Consider the following 19,268-nt stretch of genomic DNA (forward strand, 5'->3'; position numbering starts at 1 on the left):
AGAATAGTGTAACAACCAATGGCTTTTGCCTTGGATTTGCCAGGTAATCAACATTTACAGCCTGAGCTAATGCATCGATCACTGCAATCTTACACACTCTTCCACTACCCTGACCAAAGTAATACACCCATGTTCTAATACTCATCTACAGAAAGCAGCAAAAATAGATGGTGAAAGATGTCTAAAAGTGAATATCCACCATAAACGCGGAATCCAACACAGGGCCATTGCTTGCTGGACGGCCATGTCACTTGGGTGCTGTGGGTCTGTAACGTACTCCCTTGTAAGACTCCATTAAGATTTCTACTAAGTATCACTCCTTCCTTGTGCTACTTTCTGTGCTGTTCAAGGCAAGCCCTTTACAAGCGACAGGCACAGGGACAGGGACAGATTCACAAGACATCTTCGGGTAGGCACAGATTCAGACTCACATAGCGAACAGGATAGAAGCACAGGGAGCGTGAAGGTGAGATTTCATTTCTAGGCTTGCTCTTGGTCAAATGACACCTGGGGGAAATGCTTTGACTTCTTTCCTTAATGTGGCACAAATTATACTATTGGTGACTTGGAGTTTATTATTAATGAGTTTAAAGCAGCCACACATAAATACATAAGTGCCCACAAATATCAAGATGGCATTAAGGCTCTAGGTCATTGTGCACTTCTGGAGCAGTAGGCACAGCCTTGTGTCTCCCTGTCTGGGTGCCAGGCCACAGAAAGCCTTTACCTACCAAAAGCAAAAAGGGGGAAGAATTCAAAAAATGTATCCAGAAAAATAATGGCTAAAACCTCTATAATTAACAACAACAGAAAGTCTTAATCTTAGAGAAAATCTACACTAAACCTCGTCATCAGTAAACTTCTGAATCTAATTAATCACAGAAAAAAAGAAAATCTTAAAAGTAGACAAAGAGGGACACACAACGTTCCTTATAGGGGAAAAAAATCATTTGAATGACATCAAGTTTCTCACGGAAACCACTATAGGTCATAAAGAAGCGGCAGAGACACGAATGCAAGGTCTGCTCAGCAGAATCATGGAAATGCAAGTGAATCACACAGTAATGCATCCCGCACAGTTAAAATGGCTGTTACCAAAATACAAAATTCTGCAGGGTGTGCCAAGAAAGAACTCTTACACACAGTTGGTGGGAATATAAATTAGTACAGCCATTATGGAGAACAGTATGACAATTTAAAAAAATACAATTAGAAATAGAACTACTATAAAATCATGTAATCCTGCTACTGGGCACAATTCCAAGGGAAATGAAGTAAACCACTTTTTCAAGGCACCCGCACTGCTGTGTTTATTGCTGCTCTGGTTCACAATAGACCAGATACAGGATCCAGCCAGGCATCCATTAATGGGTGGATAGATACAACGTGGAATAGGCATACAATGCAATCTTATTCCACCATAAAAGTAATGAAATTCTATCATTCGTAGCAGCACAGATGATATGAGAAAGCTAAAGACGTTCGTCTCACCAAGTGAGGAATTTCCTTTAAGAGCACGTTAGGATTTAACAGATATGTGACACACTACACTTTGATGGTTAGTGCAAGGCTTTAACTTCATTTCCTTTTGCTTTGCCTTGCTGGGGAAGGCCTTGTACTTGCTAGTCAGGTGCTCTGTTAAGCTAAAACCGTAACCCTGATAACGAGTACCACAGATAATGACTGTCTACATTACCTGCAAAATGGACATTTAGCTTCTCTGGGGTCCCTCTTTCCACCTTCTCAATTAGTCTTCACCACAGGCAAGCACTTATCCTCTTTCTAAGTGTATGTTTCTTAGTATATTACAGAAATGGAATCTTGGAGCAGAACTGCATAGGAGCATGCTTAATGTGTGTGTGTGTGTGTGTGTGTGTGTGTGTGTGTGTGTGTGTGTGTGTGCAAGTGTTTATATGTGTGTGTGTCTGTCTGTCTGTCTGCCTGTCTGTCTGTCTGTGGGACCCAGGATATTGCACATGCCTAGCCATAAAACTCCAGCCCAAACATTTTAACTAAAACAGGATGATATATGCAAATAGGAATGTACACTCCATAACATTTACAGAAGGAAAAAATAGATTTTAGAGATTTGACAACAATATGATTTACCAAAAACAAAAAAAAACATTGGTTGCCAAAGTAACGACTGTTCTCTGGAAAACACTGTCAAGAGTATGAAAAGGTGTGCTGACGATCACATCTATGATGATAAAGAATTGCATCCAGAATATATAAATGGCTCTCTGAGCTTGATTACAAGACAATTCAACATTTTAGGTGCACCATAGGTCAGGTAAAAAAGAAGATATAAGCATAAGAAAAGATGATCAAACTCTTTATTCGTGGCATAAATGCAAATTAAGACACAATGAGTGAGTTCAAACCCAGTCTGCTCTATATAGTCAGCCCATGATAGATAGAACCTAGGGACATCGCTCAACATCCCACAGTACATAGGGTAGCTCCCTAAAACTCAGAATTCCTGGTCTGGAATGCTAGTACTGAGATTGAAGGCTTCTGATCCAACATTTTGCCTACAGGACATGCACCGGCCATCTAGAACCACGTGTGGGTTAGGCTCAGACTAGCTGCCCAGGGACCGCACTGCAAATATTGCTCAGCAGAAAGAAACTGCGCTGGTCAATTTCTGGGCAACGTGCTTATTATAGAACACAGAGGAGTCAAAGTTCCACCAGGCTCTGAACTGCGAGAAAAGCAGGCAGCTAGTGAGTGCTGTGGGGTTGAACTCTGTGCTAAGAGACTTTGTTGGGCTAAGGATGTGGTTCAGTCTGAGAGCACCACTTATCCACACCCACCACTACAATTAAACAAACAAAACATTTGACCCTCTTGACCACTCTGAGAGATGAATGTTAGGCTAGAACCCCTGCTCATCCCCTGCACAGGCTGGGAAACCTCATCTGCTCCTCTTCCCCCAACCCTGACTGCACAGAGAAACCTTCCCTGCCTGCTTGGAAAAACACAGGACTAACATGTCATTTTTCCTCCTCTCCAAGTTTCCTGCAACCCACCAAAGAGTAGTCACCCAGGGTTCAGATCTTGACTATGTAATGGGCACAATCCTAGAGCCTAGCTCACACGTCATCACTCCGCGCCCAGACTCACAAAATTCACTTGCCTTAGCCTGGAAGTGCGGCTTCACTGACCTCCAACTGTTAGATAGGGAACCCACCTGAGAGCTGCCTCCTAATAAACCTGCCTGTATCTACTTTTAGTCTGCTCTAATCTGGTCTATATCTGCATCACCAAGGGAGAGAAAAAGCCTACTAATAAATATTTTTTCCTATTTCAGGGTCAGGAAGATGACAAACACCAGGAGTAAAAGAACTGGGTCAGGTCTAAAGCCAGCTCGCCTTGTTCTAGACCGTCTGAGCAACTTAATGATACCTTAAGGAGGGAAGGAGGGAGGGGGAGAGACAGAGATTTGGGGGGGTGGGCAAACTGGGGCTTTAGCTAAGTAGAGAACCTTCCTAAAATGCACAAGGCCTCAACACTGCAGGAAGAGAACTGAATTGCAGATTTTGGGATGCATGCTTTTGCCCATCAGACATTCAGATCCAACAAGAAGCAACAATGACATAGATGAAGCAGGCCTTTTAAAATGAAAAATAGCTGCAGCCTATCCTCTAATGTACTTTTCATTTTCTATCGCTCCCCACCCTTTGTTGCATTTCCTAGCCCCTCCCCCTCTTTTGTCCTGAGGTGTCAGGGTTTTGGTTTTGTTTTTTTTTTAGATTTATTTATTTATTTTATGTATGTGAGTACACTGTAGCTGTCTTCAGACACACCAGAAGAGAGCATCGAATCCTATTACAGATGGTTGTGAGCCACCATGTGGCTGGGAACTGAACTCAGGACCTCTGGAAGGAGTAGTCAGTGCTCTTAACCACTGAGCCATCTCTCCAGGACTGGATATCAATTTTTATTGCATCACTTCAAATGATGGACATCTAGGCCAGGGGCCCTATGCAAGTGGGGCCCTTTGCATATGAGTCAAGCACTTTAATACTGAAGTATAGCCCTCACCCTGTCCTAATTTTTTAAAGCTCATTTCACACAGTCTTCTTACCAGGATAGTTCCTAGAAATCCAGACTCAACTGGCTTAGAGAGAGAGAAGAAGATCTTGACACAGTAAATGTGATGGTTTGTATATGCCCGGCCCAGGGTGTAGCACTAGTAGGAGGTGTGGCCTTGTTGGAAGAAGTGTATCACTGTGGACATGGGCTTAATATCCCCATCCTAGCTGCCTGGAAGTCAGTCTTTTCCTAGCTGCCTTCAGAACAAAAGGCGGAACTCTCAGCTCCTCTAGCCTCCTGTCTACCATGCTCCCACATGGATGATAATGGACTGAACCTCTGAACCTGTATGCCAGCCCCAATTAAATGTTGTTCTTTATAAGACTTGCCTTGGTCATGGTGTCTGTTCACAGCAGTAAAACCCTAACTAAGATAGTCAAACTGCAAAATTCATAATAGCTTCAGGCTGGGCTCTATTGAAGTGCTATAACACCAGCAGTAACAAAAACCACTAAACCTTTGGGTCCCATTCTCTTTATAAAACAGTCATGTGAGAAACTTCTTACTTATATTCAGTGTTTTGTACCATTTGATGTTTCTTATAAAGAGTAGTTATCTAACTGGTGGTTTGAGTAAGAATGTCTCCCATAGGCTTATATATTTGAATGTTTGGGCCCCAGTTAGTGAGGCTATTTGGGAAAGATTAGAGGTGTGGCCTTGTTGGAGAAGGTGTGTCACTGGGTATGGGCTTTGAGCGTTCAAAGGCCCACAGCAACCCGGTTAGCTCTCTCTGTCTCATACTTACGGATCACATGTAAGCTCTCAGCTTCCGCTCTAGGGCCGTGCCTGCTGCCTGCTGCCTACTGTCTGGTCCCCAACTCTGATGATCATGGACTCTAGCCCCTGGGAACCCTGAGCACCGAATTAAATTCTTTCTTTTACAAGTTACCTTGATTATGGTATTTTGTTACAGCAATAGAAAAGTAACTAAGACATGAACTATAAAAGTCTAAAGAGAATTATCTAAGAGACAAATGAGTGGAGCATGGCTCTCTTCCGGTATACGAACTACAATACATAGTATAGTAATGCTGGACAAATTACACCCTGTATTTGTACGACACTGAACCCTAATATGACCTATGAATGTTAGCTAGTAACAACGTGGCCTCTATGCAAAAAACACAGCTCTCGTTTTAAAGGGAACAAGAGAGAGTTTATTCTAAAGCTGTTTTGAGTGATCATGGCCCAGGAAACCGGTTCCAGGTTCTAGGCTCTGGCTGGAAGTTGCTTCCTTATATGTTATAGTTTTACTGAACAATGAAAGTCATAAATCACAAGTTTAAAATATATTGGTGATAATCAGAGAAGTAATGACAGCAAGATAGGGGGAGGTTTTCTATAGGCCTCAGATGCTATCTGATGTCATTCTTAGCTTTTGGGTTTGTTGTCTGCAAAGTTGATAGATATGAATTATCTATTACTCACAGGATACTAGTTCTAACACAAAGGAGGGTGAGGAATGGCTATTCATGGTGTTAAAGCTAGCCCCAGATGAGATAATTAGCTTCTGGACTTGAAACATTTGAACAACACTGCAGTTTTGATCAGTCAACCAATCTCTGCACACACACAACAGTTTCTGTCCTGGAATCCTGTTAACAATAGCAACACTAGTTGACTGTATAACAAATGATTGGGGCAAGCTCTGGAGGAGAGTGAGCGCATGGGAACCCTCTGAATTACCCACCTGAATGTCTGTAAACTTGGGAAAAATAAGGGAGCTTTTTCAAACCAATAACACGAGACATTGCTGCACATCTGTTGCAGTGTTAAAATTTAAAGATTCACAAGGTTCCTGTCAAGGACAAGGAACCAAAACTTTGAGAAACTATTGATAACACAAAATTTCTACTTTGGAATACAGTTGACGATTTCTAGTTCCTTATGTTGAAATCATGAGTTTAAACTAATGTCAAACTTATATGGGGGTTGCAAGAATCATTCAAAGAACTCACATGATCTTTCATTTAAGTTCTCCATGGTCAACATCAGACATTTATGGACATATGTGTCATATGGACAACAAAACTCTCTTCATTTTGAATTAGTTGATGGAGAATTGCTGATTTAACATTCTATTATCCATTGATGTTACGGTGAAATTTTCTTAATAAGCAGGACCCCTTTCTACATGTCTACATGGTCATTTGTTCTATGAGTTCCCTCTGAATTGAAACAGCACCTGCAGGAGGGAGGCAGATGCTCACATGTCCCAGGAAATAAACAAAAAATCACTGACTGTCACGTCCCTCCACGGTAGTAGAAAAAACAAAAGAACAACTTCTAGGGAGAGGACTGTGACCCGTGGAACTCTCAGAGATTCTAGGAGTGTGGAGTGTGGAGCTGCCTGCAAGCTGTGCAGGTAGGTAGCTCACAGTAGTAGCTTCCAGGTCTTCTCTCTTGCTGGGGTGCACTTTGGGGTGATGCAGCTGCTTTTAAGTCATCCCTGTTCCTTTTAAGTAACCCCTCCCCCACATTCCTATTAGCAGCACCAATAACAACCCAATGGTTCGCCAAGTTATACTTTGCTGCATTCATTACTTTGGGGTGAGAGTGTGTGTGTGTGTGTGTGTGTGTGTGTGTGTGGTGTGTGTGTGTGTGTATGTGTGTGCGTGTGTGTGGTGTGCCACCCCAGGAAAAGACTGTCACCCAACAATTATTGTTTTATTAAACAAAAGTATTTTTACTATTTTGTATTTATTATGCAGTTATTTATAATATCTATTTATTGGGAGGGGGCACATGTGGAGGTCTCTCCTCCCACCATGTGGGTGCTGGGGTTGAAACTCAGCTGTCAGACTTGGCAGCAAGTGCCTTTATCTGTCAAGCCATCTTGCCAACTAGAAAGTGTTACATTTTAAGGTGTAAGGGTGACCTTATATTGGCTTCAAATGTTCTTTTCTGTTACACATGTCTATTTATCAACAAAGCCCACGATATCTGATATTTAAAGCATTCCTAAGGAAGATGAACAGGAAACAATATTGGCGAAGACATCTGGAGCTGTGGACTTGGGTGACAAATCCTCAGGGTTATTATTATATTTCCTATGCTTTTGTGTTCAAAAAAATTACATAATGAGTTTTTCTTTTTTTTTTAACAGAAAAAGACCAGTTGAAAAATGGAAGAATTTTACAGATTGGTGTGACCATATTTGTGACATAGGAACTTCACTTTGGCTGCAATAGGAAGAAGAGCTGCTTAACATGTGGCACGGAGGAAGAAGGGTCGAATAGACAGCCAGTGAAGAGGTGGTAAAAACAGGCTGCAGCTTAGGGGGAAACCGAGGAAATGATGACAATTTGAATGTGAGGGCTGGAAATAAAAGGGAATCCTTATCTTCACTGTTGATTGCTGCCATGTATCCAGGCAGGGGTCCCGGGACAGAACAGGTCTCCAGTGGAGGGAGGAGGAAGGTGGTTTTTAAGGAGCCTTTGTTATCTTGTCTGATCAGAGTGGATTGATGCAGGCGAGACGCCTAAGTAGCATTGCTGAGTGAACAAGATAGATGCAAACAAGACAGACAGAGACATCACCTAAACCTAACTTGAGGCATGATGGTGCAATTTTTCTGAAAGCTGCGATGGTGGCAGTCTCAAGATCCTACCACTGGCAGGATGAAGTAGGAAGGCTACTATGAATTCAAGGCCAGCCTATGCTGCAGAGTGAGAACCTGACTCAAAACTTATATATACACATATGGACACATATACATCCCAAAATATGTAAAGCAAGATGCAAACATGGTCAACATTAGTGAGAACGCTCAAATTTACATTAAATGAACTGGTCGGATACTTGACTTTGTGGGAGTAGAAAATGCAAGGAGAAAATTTCAGTGAGTCCAGAGAATATGCGTGAGACATTTAATTAATGGTTCAAGGATAATGAATGTGGGAAAAGGGGTTTACGGCTTTTCCTCCCAGTAGTATCATTCTGGGAAGGTCAGGTAAGATAAGTGATTTAACTCTTCGGAACTCCAGGCAGGGTGGAGGAATTCCAGCGCCTATTTCTGCTACAGACTTGTTTTGTGAAAACTAATATGTTCTGTCACTCCAACCTGAGAGACTGACTTTCCAACGTGTGTTGGCAATTCCTGACTCGATTTCACCCCTCAGAAAGAAGACACAGCTGTCCCCTACTCTTGTTCTAATAGAAGTCTTCTAGTCTTGGGAAGTTGGGGCAAAACCCCGCCCACTGGCCTTCTCCTGAGTGGGCCAAAGGAGTCGGCCGTGGAGAACCCCGCCTCCAGACCCGCCTTCTGGCCTAGGCTACGCCCAAGGCCCACTCTCACCTGCTCAGAGCCACACCGCTAGGCCAGTCCTCAGCTCGAGGTCCCACCCACAGGCTCGTCTCGGGCTGGAGGTCCCGTTTTCAGAGCGCCTACGCAGAGCAGAGCCACACCCCCAGACCTGTCACCAGCTCGAGACCCCTCCCCCAGGCCCGACTCCGACTCGAGGCCCCGCCCCCAGCTCGGTCAAGGCGCGGGCCGGAGCTCCACCGCCCTCCGGAGAATCACCGCTACCTCGCCTAGGCCGCTGTGCCTGCCCGGGCCGCCATGGCTGGGGGCCGCGGGGCCGCAGGACGCGGCCCGGCTGAGCCGCAGGAGAGCTATTCACAGAGACAGGACCACGAGCTGCAGGCCCTGGAGGCGATTTACGGCTCGGACTTCCAGGATCTGCGGCCGGATGCGCGCGGACGGGTAGGAACGTGGTTGGTCTGGCCCGGCGTTCTCCAGTCTAGGGACCCAGCCAGACACCTCCAGACTGGGGCAGCCGCTTAGATTCTGCAGGCTTTTCATCTTGCAGTTCCACCACCCTCACTTTCTGCCTCTGCGCCGCCTCTGGTCTTGAGAAAAGCAGCACCAGGGCTCAATTCTTATTTCCCCCGGGTCTGCTCCTCTCTCTGCTCTGCTTCTTATAACCACTGACGTTCCCTAACCACTCTTCATCCTTCCAACAATTCTTCCCCACCTCGACTTGCCCAAGGCCTCGAGTGGGTTATGACCGCACATTCATAGTCAGTCATTGCTACTTTGTGCAGGGGATGCTTAGGGGGCGTGGACCCAGGCCCAGTGCTCTCAGCAAACAAACTCCCAGGTCACACTGTGTAAATCCTGTTTCCGGTGTGGAAGAACTTTCTGTACCTGCCCCTGAGACATTTGAGGAATAGGTATAGAACACGTTTATTGTCGCTGTAATGCAGTGCTTACCGAGTTGTTTTATTTAAAACATCACTTGCCCTTTTTTGTGTGGAAGTTAAGCTGGGGGCAATGACAGTTTCTCCCTATCTTTGAATAGTTTATCTGCCGAACTAAAACGTTCCTGAATAATCCCATTTTGGAAGTACTGCCTTCCTCCATCTGCCTCAACTCTGTAACTCGCAGGATCTGCCTTATCTCTGTATCTTCCATTTCTTTGTGGAATGGGCTTTCCTTAAGCTTTCAGGGCCAAGATACTCCCACTAATCCAATATATGTTTTAGTTTAACGATTTAGATGCCCGCCGGGAGCTTACTTTTCTAGGCCTTACTTTAAGAGTGTTTTGGTAACCTTACATACAGTTTATACATGCTCCTGTAAGATAACCTACAGGTCATCTGGCAACTTCTCTGTCTCCAGGGAACCAGGAAGTAGGGCCTAAGCCACCAGAATAGTGTTACAGAATGTGCAGGGGACCCAGGTAGAGAGAGCTAGCTGGCTTTTCTTTAGTTTTGTGTTCCCAAGGTGCATTCCATTTTCCAATGGAAGGAAAATCGTCGGCCACTTTTAGGTAATGATACTGATAATCCTGAGTTAACAACTGATTCCAGTAAGCCCAAGAATTTACAGCCGTGGCCTATATAACCAAGAGGACCAAACACAGGGCTACCGTAGAAGGCAGGTAGAGTTATTCAGTAGTAGGCTCTGGCTCTAGATCATAAGCAATGTTGCCAACACTTTCTTTCATAGGCCTCTCAGGCAAATAATTGATGCTCGGTCTAATGAGTCAGAGGTCGCTCTTTGAACACGCTCTCATTAGCACCCACCACTTGCCTTTCTTCAAGGAAAGGTTATTTGGTGCCACTCTCCTGAATCAGAATTCAGAAGTGCTCTTAGGCACAATCCTGGGTGTATGCTCCACCTTCCATTGCCTGTGGGGGTGTGTCCAAAGAGTAAACACAATGAAAAGGATGTATGAGTATGCAAACATCAGCTGAATGCAGGGAAGACAATTACCTCTTCTCATTCCAGGCCAAATTTCCTGCCAATAAAGTCAGATCTTTTTTTTTTTTTAACTTTTGGGGGACATAGATTAATTTTCAGTTTTGAAGCATCATTTATAGATAGTCAAACAGTTCAGAGTGTATATCAAAAATTAATTTACATATTTAAAAGTTTGGGCACCAGTCACTTAAGATATATTTTTATAATTCAAGGACATTAAAAAATACTACTTATTTCTCTTGTCTAGCTTTCTGTATCAGCCTTAGGAGGCATTGCAAGCCCCCCTCCTCCTGTCTCTGGGCCCACTGGTTGTGTATGGGTGCGTTTATCTCCTTAACCTTCATCAACATTGAACCGTCCATACTCTTCAGTCTGTCAGTAAATGAATGAAACCTGCCCATTCTGATTTGTATTTCTTTAGTTAGAAATCATGTCAACTACCTTTCTTTTTCTCTAAACTGTTCTTATTCGTTGATTTATTTTTCTACCCTCTGGTCTATTTTCTTACTCAATGGTAAAAAGGTAGATATATGTTAGGGAAATTAATATTTGTAGTAACATGAACCAAAAATTTCCTCCTAAATCAATCATAGACCTCTTTATGTAATTTATGCAGTTAAAATTTTTAACAGAATCAAAAGGAAGTAGTTGTTTTATGAAGCACCTGGGTATTTTATCTCCCTTATCCCACATCTAGAAAGTACTTCCCAGTCCCAGGTAGAGTGCTTGCCTACCACACCCTAGATTTGATTCTTCAGAACAAAGAAACAAAAGGGGTGGGGAGACCCTTCCCCCTCCAGTATTACCATAAAAAGGAGGAGGAAGAGGAGAAGGAGGGGGGGGAGGAAGGAGAAGGGAAGGGGAGGGGGAAGGAAAGAAAGAAAAGAAAAAAGATAATTGTCAGGTTTTTTTGTGTTCTTTTTTAAGATTTATATATTTTATGAGTACACTGTAGCTGTCTTCAGACACACCAGAAGAGGGCATCAGATCCCATTACAGATGGTTGTGAGCCACCATGTGGTTGCTGGGAATTGAATTCAGGACTTCTGGAAGAGCAGTCAGTGCTTTTTAACAGAATCAAAAGGAAGTAGTTGTTTTATGAAGCACCTGGGTATTTTATCTCCCTTATCCCACATCTAGAAAGTACTTCCCAGTCTCAGGTAGAGTGCTTGCCTACCACACCCTAGATTTGATTCCAGCTCTCTAGCCCCAGATGTTTTTGTTTAATTATTTAAATTATTTGATTATTTCATGACACACAAGAGGTCTACCTGCCTCCGCCTCCTGAGTGCTGGGACTAAAGGCATGGGCCACCACACCCCGTAACTTCATTTTTTTAAAGCTTCCGTCAAATAAATGTGGAAGTGCCTTTTTCAAGAAGGTCAGATCATGTTCTCTATGTGCTGTCCATTCTCACAATTTGGGAATAGGTGAAGTTTCCACTTCTGCTGCCAATCTGAAGTGCTCCCTCACTACCCCAGGCTGCTGGTCCAGCCTGCTTACAGGTTGCTAAGCCTTCCATCCCAGTGCTTGGTATAAAGTTTTCCAAAGTTGATATTAGCCGTCCCCAAATGTATTTGCATCTATTCCTTGCCACTATCTCTTTAATTTTCAACAGTGTTATAACATTATTTTAAACTATTGTAGGTTCATAACAATCCTTGGTGTTTAACATTGTTGCCATTCACTGAATATTTCTGACCAGGGTTTCAATGTGAATGTTTAAATGGCCTTGCCTGATATCTTCTTCACTTCTTTCTGCTGCTGTAACATGCTACTACAGATTGGAAACTTTATAAAGCAAAAACAAAATAGAGTTTATTTCTTACAGTCCTGGAGCCTAGAAAATCTAAACTCAAGGAGTTAGACCTCGTGAGTGAGGGCCTTGCTGTAGCATAAATAGCAGAAGGCATGGCAGAGCAAAGGAGAGCATTCGTGTATACTCCTGTCCCTCTTTGTCAACTTATAAAGCCACTGATCTTATCACCCGGGTCCCTCTTCTAAATATCAGACCAGATTAGAGGAGATTAGTTTTCTAATACATGTACAATCTAATACATTGAAAGTATAGCAGCTGGGCCAGTCCTGTTCGAGTTTCTCTTAGAACAAATTCTGAATGTTGTGATGTTTGGTCAAAATGGAGCTGACGGCCATATTAAATTTTAAAGAATCCAATGTTTGTTTTTTAATTTGACAACAGGCAAATATTTAAAAAAAAAAAAAGAAGATAAACTTGGTGGCTGTACACAAAATATTCAGTTTTTAGAGATAGAGGAATGAGGGAAATAAATATTTAAGGCATTTTGTATAAATCTCGAGGAATGTTATCTAATTCCATTTTCTGAACACTAGTGTCTTTCTGGCTGTTACTGTCTTCATTTTCTTTCCTGATGTGTGTGTGTGCATGTGTGTGTGTGTGTGTGTGTGTGTGTGTGTGTGTGTGTGCATGTGTGCACGCGCACTCACAGGCACGTGTGCATACTTGTAGTATACCCCAATATACACTGAGTCCAGAAAAGGATATCAGGTTTCTTTCTCAGTTGCTTTCCACTTTTTTTTTGTTTGTTTTTCATTGAGGCGGGCTCTCTCACTGTACCTTAAGTTCACCATTTTGGCTAGGCTGCCTCCTAGGCTCCACTTACCTCTGCCCTCCAATGTCAGGATTATAGGCACACAAAGACATGTGGATATGTATGGCTTTTCTGTGGATCCTGGGAATTCACTCAGGTCTGCCTGATAATACAAGAGGCCCACCAAGCTGTCCTTCCAGTCCACTGTCTCCATTTTTTGGTCTGTACAGATTTACAAGCAGGCTGCCCAAATTATTTTCTTTCCCCCATGGCTCTATCCTGTTTCATATAGGCTACTTTCTTCTGAGTGCTATAAATCAGGAAGAGAAAACAAGAGGTAATGTTGAGTAAAGTTTCCCCTCAATGCAAGGAGGAGAGATAGCAGGAAACTAGGTAACAATTCTTTACCAGATACTTCAAACTGATTAGAGCATGTGCCTTTTCTCCTTAACAATTACAACAGATACATATGTATACACAGTAGCTATGGACCTGTAAGTGTACTTAGCAATTATTTGCACTGTGTTTGAGGGTCATTTGTGTAACAAGTTAATTTCCCAAACCTCATCCTCACTTTGGTGCCTGTTTTATAAACCAGTGAAATCTAATAATGGAACTGTCACCTCATACCTTTGAGTCTTGGAACCTGAAGATTTTCAGCTTCATGAAGTTAAAATCTTCAGCTTTTAAAGACATTAACCCTTCCATCTTGTATGTTTAACAAGCATAGACATGTATCTAAACCAGTTCATATCACTGGCCCTGAATGTTTAGGAGGAAGAGGTACCTGACAGAAGCTTTGTCAAGCAGCTTTTTTTTTTTTTTTTTTTTTTTTTTCCGGAGCTGGGGACCGAACCCAGGGCCTTGAGCTTGCTAGGTAAGCGCTCTACCGCTGAGCTAAATCCCCAACCCCATCAAGCAGCTTTTTTAAAAGGAAAAAAAGATTGAGTCTGGAGAGATGGCTCAGTGGTTAAGAGCACCAACTGCTTTTCCCAGGTCCTGAGTTCAATTCCCAGCAACCACATGGTGGCTCACAACCATCTATAATGGGATCCGATGCCCTCTTCTGGTGGATCTGAAGACAGCAACAGTGTACTCATACATAAATAAATCTTTAAAAAAGAAGGAAAGGAAGGAAGGAAGGAAGGAAGGAAGGAAGGAAGGAAGGAAGGAAGGAAGGAAGGAAGGGAGGGAGGGAGAGAGGGAGGGAGGGAGGGAAGAAGGAAGGAAGGAAGGAAGGAAGGAAGGAAGGAAGGAAGGAAGGAAGGAAGGAAGGAAGGAAGACTTATCTTGGTACAGTGGCAAAGGTTTCTTTGTCTGTTGGCTTTTGCTTTGGGGTCTGTATTGTTAGTTAGAGTTCTCTAGATTAACAGAATTTATAGAATGAATTCTATCGATCTATCGATCATCTATCTACACAGAGAAGAGAGGTATTAGAATGACTTACAATCTGAGGTCCAGCTAGTGCAACAATGACTGCCTATGAACAGAAGGAGCAAGAAGCCCATAGTTGTTCTGTCCACAAGGCTGGATGTCTCAGCTGGTCTTCAGTATGCTGGATTCCTGAAGAAGTAGGCTTTAGTGTTAGTGAAGAAATGGACTTGCTAACAAGGGCTAGAGCAAGCAGGGAAAGGAAAAGAGCAAGCTCTCTTCTTCCGTGCCCTCCATGCCCTCTATATAGGCTGCCAGCCAAAGGCATGGTCCAGTTAGAAGTGGATCTTCCCACCTCAAAGATCTGAATGACTTCTCATTTCTAATGATTTCATTAAGAAAAAGCTCTCATAGGTGTGCCCAGTCATTTAGGTTTTAGTTAATCCCAGATGCTGTCAAGTTGACAACCAAGAGTAGCCATCACAGGGCCTTTGTCAAGTCAGTGGCCCATTGTGAGAATATGTATGTAGCAGAGGACCATTCAACATTGTCACATGGAGGAAGAGAAGGGAGACACACACACACACACACACACACACACACACACACACACACACACACCTTACAACAGCTCTATCACCAGCCCCGCATATGACAGATCTTGATTCCCTTCATTTTCCAGAAGTTAATTCATTGGCTAAACCTAGCTGCAAAGCAGCCTGGGAGATGTATCCAACTAAACTGTCAGGGGTTCTGTTGCTCCGAAGTAAAGGGGAGACTGGATAATGAGGACAGCTAAGCTTTTCTGAGAAATACCCCAAAGTCTGTCATCTGTGAGGGAAATACTCAGGGGCCATTAAGTTCTGTCAGCCAAAACAAAGACCTTAAACATAGCCATTCAGCCTGTTGCTTCTGTGGCCTGTTCTTCCTTCCTTGGGCCACCCTCATTTGGAACTCACACTGTGACAAGCTGTTACATCTGAGCCACCATCACTGGGCTCTTGGGCTCCTGAAGTGGAAACCTTTATGCCAGGTGTCTCCTCACTTCAAATCATGTTCTATCCTCCTTTCTAAATAGTGCTTTTGGTGTTAGCTGCCCTGGCCCTTTTATCCCTGGTGGTTCTAACGCACTATGGCGTTACCTAGACTGTGAAACCTGCCTGGGCATCTATGGCTGCTCCAACCGAGGAGTATTTACTGGATAGGTTTCCAGCCCAGGGTTCTACATACCACTACCCTTCCATGATGCCCAGTGGTCCTGGGAGTGGCTATCAGAGGCCTCTTCTGTAGTTCTCAAGCCGTCCTTACATGGATTTATTTGCACTTCATTAAGTGTTCTCCATAGAGAAGAGTGTCTTAGTGTTGTATAGTTCTCCAGTGAGCTACTGCCTCCTGAAGCTTGCTTCCTCCTTCAACGACTCAAAGCATTTAGCCATGGACTTCCCAGACCCTTTCCCAAGGTTGTTAGTTACATCCAGATAGACTCATCTTCTGTGTGATAGAGAATGATCTGAGCATCTAGAGCCAGGCTCAGTCCAGGAGACCTGATGGCCCCAGTGTTCTTGGGAAAGTTCTGCATGTGCAGGGCTCTTCCACGTCTCGGGGACTCACTGGGACTTGTCTTTGCCCTCACTGTTGGCCTGGTTCCGGGGTAGTAATTCTGAGGAACTCAGAAAGGTCAGGATGACTTTTCACAAAGCAGACAAGACAAGTCAGTCCTTGGCTTGGGCATCATGAACGAGGACCCTGGCTGAGGTGCTCTGGCCACACAGGCATGTGCACTCGGGGGATGTGTAAAAACACCTCAGTAGCGCCCAGTCCAAAGCAACCTAGACAAATTCAAGTGAAAACTCTTTGAAGATGTTTTTATAACTGGAAAGTTTATTTTGTAAGATGCAGAAAAGTATGTTCTTAGAATTATGCATAGTGTGGGATCTGCAGTGTTCGCTGTAGCTGATTTTTCATGGGTAATGCAGTATGGATGTCAAACCCTTCTCCTTCCCACTCAGCAGATGGCCACAGGTATGCTGTCTGTGTCAGTCAGTACTCATGCAGCACTTAGGAAGACAACCGACAAGAAGGAATGTTGATCCCTTTCAGAGAGAACTTAGCCTGTGTGCCATCTTCCTGCTTCGGTGTTCCAGAAACTAGGACTGGAGCTGGGAGCCATTTCATGGCTCTCCTTTTGGTATTAAAATACTGTACCTGCCCAAGGAGGATAGCAGTGGATAAAGCATTGGGCATTGATCTTGAGGACCAAAACTTGGAATCCACAGGCATGGTGGTTGCCTGTGACCCCAATACCTGAGAGATGAGACAGGCTAGTTAGTTAGTCTAGCTGGAATTGGCAAGCTTTGGGTAAATCAAGGGTGATCAAGGAAGATACCCTGACATCAACCTCAGGCATCTCTTTGAAAATGCACACAATGCACATTCACCCATATGTACACATACACTCATACACACACATGCACGCACTCACCCCACACATGCTAAAAAATTCTGTATTCTGTATTGTTCTAAAGTACTATATATTGGAAGAAATAATTTCTTAACAGAATGTTCCTTGGTGATTGTAATGTCTTTCCAAACTTTATGTTCAGTGAGACAATAGTCTATAAAGATGTGGCTTGATATAGAAAGCATACGTAAAATTTGACTAGCTTTCTCTCCATGTGTCTATCTCTAAAATGGAGCTGAATAATCTTCTAATTTTGCCAGACCCTTGTCAGAAAATAAACAACAATAGTGTAGGTAAAGAGTGATTGATAGGACTTAGAGTAAGCTGGGAAGGTGGCTGTAGGAGGAGTGGCCTCAGCTAAAAGATTGGCTGTAGATTGGTGACTGTAGAAACTGTGTAGTGGGTACAAGGGTCTGCATATCATTATCTCTGCTTTCGTTTAACATTTTCCCTAATTAAAAACTTCAAAAAGAAAGTGAGGCTATTTGGGGCTGGCGGTTAAGAGTGCTTCCTGCTCTTCCAGAGGAAATGCTTCCCAGCTCAGGACTCCCTGTAACTACAGCTCCGAGGGGGCCCAGGCCCCTTCCTTTGGCTTCCTTAGGTACTGCCCACAGGTGGCATACATTCACAAAAGCACACGTAACACAAGCTACTTTTTGAAATAACAATGATAACTCTTTGAAACGGAGCTTTTAAGAAGAATGGTCATGGCATTAGATATCCATGTTGTTTCTGTCAACAAACTGACTCCTGTGCAGAATTCTCCTGGTGCATAGAGCCACGATGCTGGCCTGCTGTGGTGGAGAGTGGTTTCACCCCACCCTCTGGGCTCCTCTTAGGAAACCCCAGGCTCTCCTACTCACTGTCCCTCCTTTTTATTCCCTGAATGCTGACCACCCAGCTGCCTTGCTGTATCTGGAAACAGCATCCTCATAGGCTTTACCATCTTTCCTGTCCTTAAAACTGAACAAAAACCTCCCTTCCTTGATTTCACATCTCCATGCCTCTTAACCACTGCCAGCCCAGGCACCTCTGGCCATGTCCCCTGGCCCCTTCACATTCAACCTTGAAGGAGCTGTCTGGGTTTGCAGCGTCCACTTGCTCACCCAGCTGTCACTCCTCCGAGTACTCTCTGTGTTTGATGCCCACGACACTGACGGTCAAGGTCACTACATGGGTCCCCATGGCCCCAGCCATAAACTCTGCTCCATCCTTCGGTGCCTGAGGTGCCTGAGGGATCAACTGGGACAAGTTGATCCCTTTCCTTTGTCTCCTTCATCACCAGGTCCCTCTTCACTTGATCTCAAATCCATTTCCTCTTCCCCTTCCCACACTCCCTCCTTCCCCATGGGTGTCCAACACTAGCTGAATCACTCTAATAATTTTCTTGTTTGTTTGAAATTCACAGTACTGGGGATATAACCCAGGCCCTTAAGCATGCAGGGCAAATACTCTACCACCGAGCTACATCCCCAGCCCTGTCAGTTTTTTATTTCTGCTTCCAGACTTCCCCTTTCATTCCTTACTCAACATCCAGAGTGGTCTTTAAGTATATGTTGTGTCGTCCCGTCACCCATCTTTAAAGCCTGCCAAGTCTGTCACATGTCTGACAAAGTCCGTGCAGCCCACTCACTTCTCAGCACCTGCCGGCCGTGGGCGCCCTGTGCACATAGGCCCCGGGCATACTGGCCTCCTTTTGGCCTTTGGGGGCTGCCATCTCTGCCCAGGACCGGCCTACTCACCTAAGCATTCCCCTGTGACCACATCTGAGCGTGTTCCCTTATGCCTCAAACGCACTAAGTGATCAAAGCAGGAATCCTGTTGAGGCAGGAGCTTGCTTCGTGTAAGTAGTAACAAAAAACTGCCCATTGTGACAACTGCAAGCTGCTCATATATAATTTTGGTGAGACCAGGCTGGGTCAGTTCTGTTCAGATTTCAATCTGAATACAGGATGAGAACATCCAATATCTGAAATATGAATTATAAAATACTACCCAAAGAAAGTTTTAAAAATCTACAACTGTCTCAAAGTCCAAAACCTCTACAATATGAAACACAGCCCCAGCATGTCGGGCAGGGAATGGTGGAGCTGTGTCCCCACCCATAAGGCCTCCCTCCTGTACCTGTTTTTTTTTTTTTTTTTTTTTTTTTTTTTTTTTTTTTTTTTTTTTTGCCTCCACTCACCTGCCTTCAAGCCTGTATGTGCTGGCCAGGGCAGCTCAGTCTGGATTCTCCTCCAGCCTCCAGGCCAGCACTTAGCACTTAGCTAACCAGTTCCATTCCAAGAGGGGAAGCCCAGTGGTGTTTTTCTTCAATCTTTCGATGCCTTTGACAGGAAAGTGCGTTTCTTCTGACTTTTTTGCTTTTAAATCTGTGCTTTTGGAAACATGATATAACACCTCTGTAAACCGTAAGTACTTTCAAAACTGGGAATAGAACTTTTCAGCTAAGGCAATATCATCATCACCCTCATTTAGATTGTTTCTCCAGTGGTGGAGGTGGCCCAGTGCTTCTGAGCGCCGGCTTCTCTTCCAGAGGCTCGGAGTTTGATTCGCAGCT

General features: G+C 43.9%; 1 protein-coding gene across 2 annotated transcripts in view; it reads left to right on the plus strand.

Annotated features, from left to right (window-relative positions):
- Window positions 1–8,567: 8,567 nt before the first annotated feature.
- Window positions 8,568–19,268, plus strand: part of Eif2ak4 (eukaryotic translation initiation factor 2 alpha kinase 4) — an 85,433-nt gene continuing 74,732 nt past the window's right edge. Inside the window, 1 exon segment of one of the 2 annotated variants that reach the window (NM_001105744.2) lies at window positions 8,568–8,803. In NM_001105744.2, coding sequence (NP_001099214.2) covers window positions 8,660–8,803 — 144 coding nt within the window. In that variant the 5' untranslated portion in view covers window positions 8,568–8,659. 2 annotated transcript variants of the gene reach the window in all.

The sequence above is a fragment of the Rattus norvegicus genome, chromosome 3 (genome assembly GCF_021556685.1).
Source record: "Rattus norvegicus strain SHRSP/BbbUtx chromosome 3, alternate assembly SHRSP_T2T, whole genome shotgun sequence".
NCBI lineage: Eukaryota > Metazoa > Chordata > Mammalia > Rodentia > Muridae > Rattus > Rattus norvegicus.